The sequence below is a fragment of the Merops nubicus genome, unplaced genomic scaffold, assembly GCF_000691845.1.
Source record: "Merops nubicus isolate BGI_N331 unplaced genomic scaffold, ASM69184v1 Scaffold13782, whole genome shotgun sequence".
In the NCBI taxonomy this organism is placed as follows: Eukaryota; Metazoa; Chordata; class Aves; order Coraciiformes; family Meropidae; genus Merops; species Merops nubicus.
Genome location: NW_008594320.1, coordinates 1 through 2,998, shown reverse-complemented (window position 1 = coordinate 2,998; position 2,998 = coordinate 1). Strand labels below are relative to the sequence as shown.

Sequence of the window (2,998 nt, the reverse complement as noted above, 5' to 3'; positions counted from 1 at the left end):
CAAACAGTGCTGCTTTTTCTGCACGTGGTCACACGTTTGTGCTAGCGTGGCAGCATTGTAACACAGTGTACCAGACAGTTACTGAATTCTATGGAAAGTAGTATGGTTATTGTATGGGGTGTCTGTAGCAAGGATTCATAATAATTTTTTCTTGGCTCCATATTTCCATAGATGTATTTTCATTTCAGAGTCCTCCAACTGTTTGTAGTGCAAATTCTAATTTTGTACCATATTAACAAAGTGCTTTAAATTCCCTATATATATATACACACTGTCTGCTGATTTATGAAGTATTGTCTCTCAAGTGTACAACCCCATCGGTTACAACCTTTGACACTTTCCCACTTACAGGAAACAGAGGTTGACAGAGGAAAACAGGTTGCTACTCCATGTCTCTCCTGGAATTCCAGTATAATGTATGCTGTTTGTAGCTCCTGCTGTAGTTGATGAGTCCTCTTGGATAGAAGAAACACAACAAAATGTGCTGGTGTAGCAAATTGTGGCCTTAGTACAACTTTCAGAAAAGAGAGAAGTAAGCTGGGGTGGGAGAGATGAAAGTACAGCAGTGACATAGGTTCCAGAAAATGTTGGCTTGAGTTCCATGTGAGTCTGCTTAAGTGTTATTTGTTAGAGGAAAAAAAAAATTGTAGAAGGGAGGTGAAAGATCAGTACTTTACTAAGCAGAATTTCTGATTTTATTTTTTTTTTATTTTTTTTTTTTCCCTTGCAGCACAGCACTAAGTTTGTAATGAAATGGAGTCTGGGTCAAGCTCTTTTCGAGTGGAATTTCCAGATTTTTCTAGCACCATTTTACAGAAGTTAAACCAGCAGCGCCAGCAAGGACAATTATGTGATGTGTCCATCGTAGTTCAGGGTCATCTCTTCAGAGCCCATAAGGCTGTTCTTGCAGCTAGCTCACCTTACTTCTGTGATCAGGTTCTCCTAAAAAACAGCAGGCGAATAGTCCTGCCTGATGTGATGAATCCCAGAGTGTTTGAAAACATTCTTCTGTCTACCTATACAGGTCGGCTGGTAATGCCTGCTCCAGAAATCGTTAGTTATTTGACAGCAGCAAGTTTCCTTCAGATGTGGCATGTAGTGGATAAATGCACTGAAGTGCTAGAAGGAAACCCAACAGTTCTGTGTCAGAAGTTGAATCATAGCAGTGATCATCAGTCCCCGAGCAGCAGTAGTTACAATGGTCTTGTTGAAACCTTTGAACTTGGCTCTGGAGGACAGACAGAATACCACAAAGTGCAGGAACTAAGGGATGGTGACAATGAAGAAGACAACTCTAAAGATGAACTGTCATGTCAGCTGACAGAACATGAGTACCTTCCCAGTAATTCTTCAACAGAACATGACAGACTTAGCACTGGAATGACAAGCCAGGATGGTGAAGAAGGAACTAGTGATAGTGCAGAGTATCAGTATACCAGACCTATGTATAGCAAACCCAGCATCATGTCTCACAAGCGGTGGATCCATGTGAAACCAGAAAGATTTGAACAAGACTGTGAAGGAGTTGATAATCCTTATGATGAACACCAGGTTTCTGAATCCATGAATGCCATTCAGGCAGATCATTCAATCCAGTCTTCAGGTGTTGAAGACTTTCATATAGGTGACAAAAAGATGGAAGCAGAATTTGATGAACAGGCAGATGAAAGTAATTATGATGAACAAGTTGACTTCTATGGCTCTTCTATGGAAGAATTTTCTGGTGAAAGGGCAGATGGAAATTTAAGTGCTCACAGACAGGATCTTATGGTAGCAGCAGGCTACAGTGAAGGTATTGAAATGGCTACGGGAATTAAAGAAGAAACGTCCCTCACTGGATTCTCACATGCTGATAAGCTGTATCCTTGTCAGTGTGGAAAAAGCTTTACACACAAAAGTCAGAGAGATCGGCATATGAGTATGCACCTGGGTCTTCGACCTTATGGCTGTGGTGTCTGTGGTAAGAAATTCAAAATGAAACACCATCTTGTAGGCCATATGAAAATTCATACAGGCATAAAACCATATGAGTGTAACATCTGTGGGAAAAGATTTATGTGGCGGGACAGTTTTCATCGGCATGTGACCTCTTGTACCAAGTCATATCAAGCTTCTAAAGCTGAGCAGAGTACTACTGAGATGAACTAGGACATTAATGCTACATTTGTTTAGTACGGTAAGCAAAATAAACTAATCTGCAAATAATGTCTGGTACTTGCTATTGCAAATCATGAAAAAAAAAGTTTTGATGATTATGCTGGTATAAGCAGACCAAACTTTTATATTATTTTCCGCAGTATTACTCAAGGTGTTCGCTGTGTGAAGTGCAAATGGTTAATCTGGAAGGTGCTTGTAAAATGAGGTCTAGAAGGTCTTTGTGACATTGATTGTAATCACAGCAGTATTCAGAAGCACTGGGTTTTTTTTTCCCAAGTGTAATAAATTCACAGTAAAACCCAGCTCTAAAATTACCCAAATCCTGCAAATTCTCAGATGAAGCAGGAATTCAAGTAGCCCTACTTAAAGAAAAACATAACCTGGTTTAGTCGTCCTAGTTCTATGATTCACATTTTATGGGGAAAAAAAAAAAAAAAAGAAAAAAATTCCACCTCAAACTGGAGACTGCTAACACACTTAACATGCATCATTGGATTAAGAGCTGCGATCAGCATCTCAAAGTGCAGGTGGAGCCCAGTGACAAGTGGAGTTGCTCAGGGGTCTGTTCCAGGTCCAGGTTTAGCATCTTTGGCAGCAACATGGGCAGTGGCATTGAGTGCACCCTCGGCGAGCTGGCGGATGACACGGAGCTGTGTGGGGTGGTGGGCTCCCTGGAGGGAAGGGAGCCCATCCAGAGGGACCTTGACGGGCTTGGGGAATGGGCCAGTGCGAACTGCCTGAGGTCCAGTGAGTCCAAGTGCAAGGTCCTGCACCAGGTCGGGCCGATCCCAGGCAGAATTACAAACTGGGCACCGAGCTGGTTGAGAGCAGCCCTGAAGAG

At 42.0% G+C, this 2,998-nt stretch overlaps 1 protein-coding gene across 1 annotated transcript; it reads left to right on the top strand.

The window, feature by feature from the left end:
• Positions 1-753: 753 nt before the first annotated feature.
• ZBTB43 (zinc finger and BTB domain containing 43) lies at positions 754-2,189 on the top strand. Its single transcript, XM_008935740.1, has one exon. It carries the CDS (start codon positions 754-756, stop codon positions 2,146-2,148), a length of 1,395 nt encoding a protein of 464 aa, XP_008933988.1. The 3' UTR covers positions 2,149-2,189.
• The last annotated feature ends 809 nt before the right edge of the window (positions 2,190-2,998 follow it).

Coding starts and splice junctions, on each gene's coding strand:
- ZBTB43 (XM_008935740.1), top strand. CDS start 754: ATGGAGTCTGGGTCAAGCTCTTTTCGAGTGGAATTTCCAGATTTTTCT.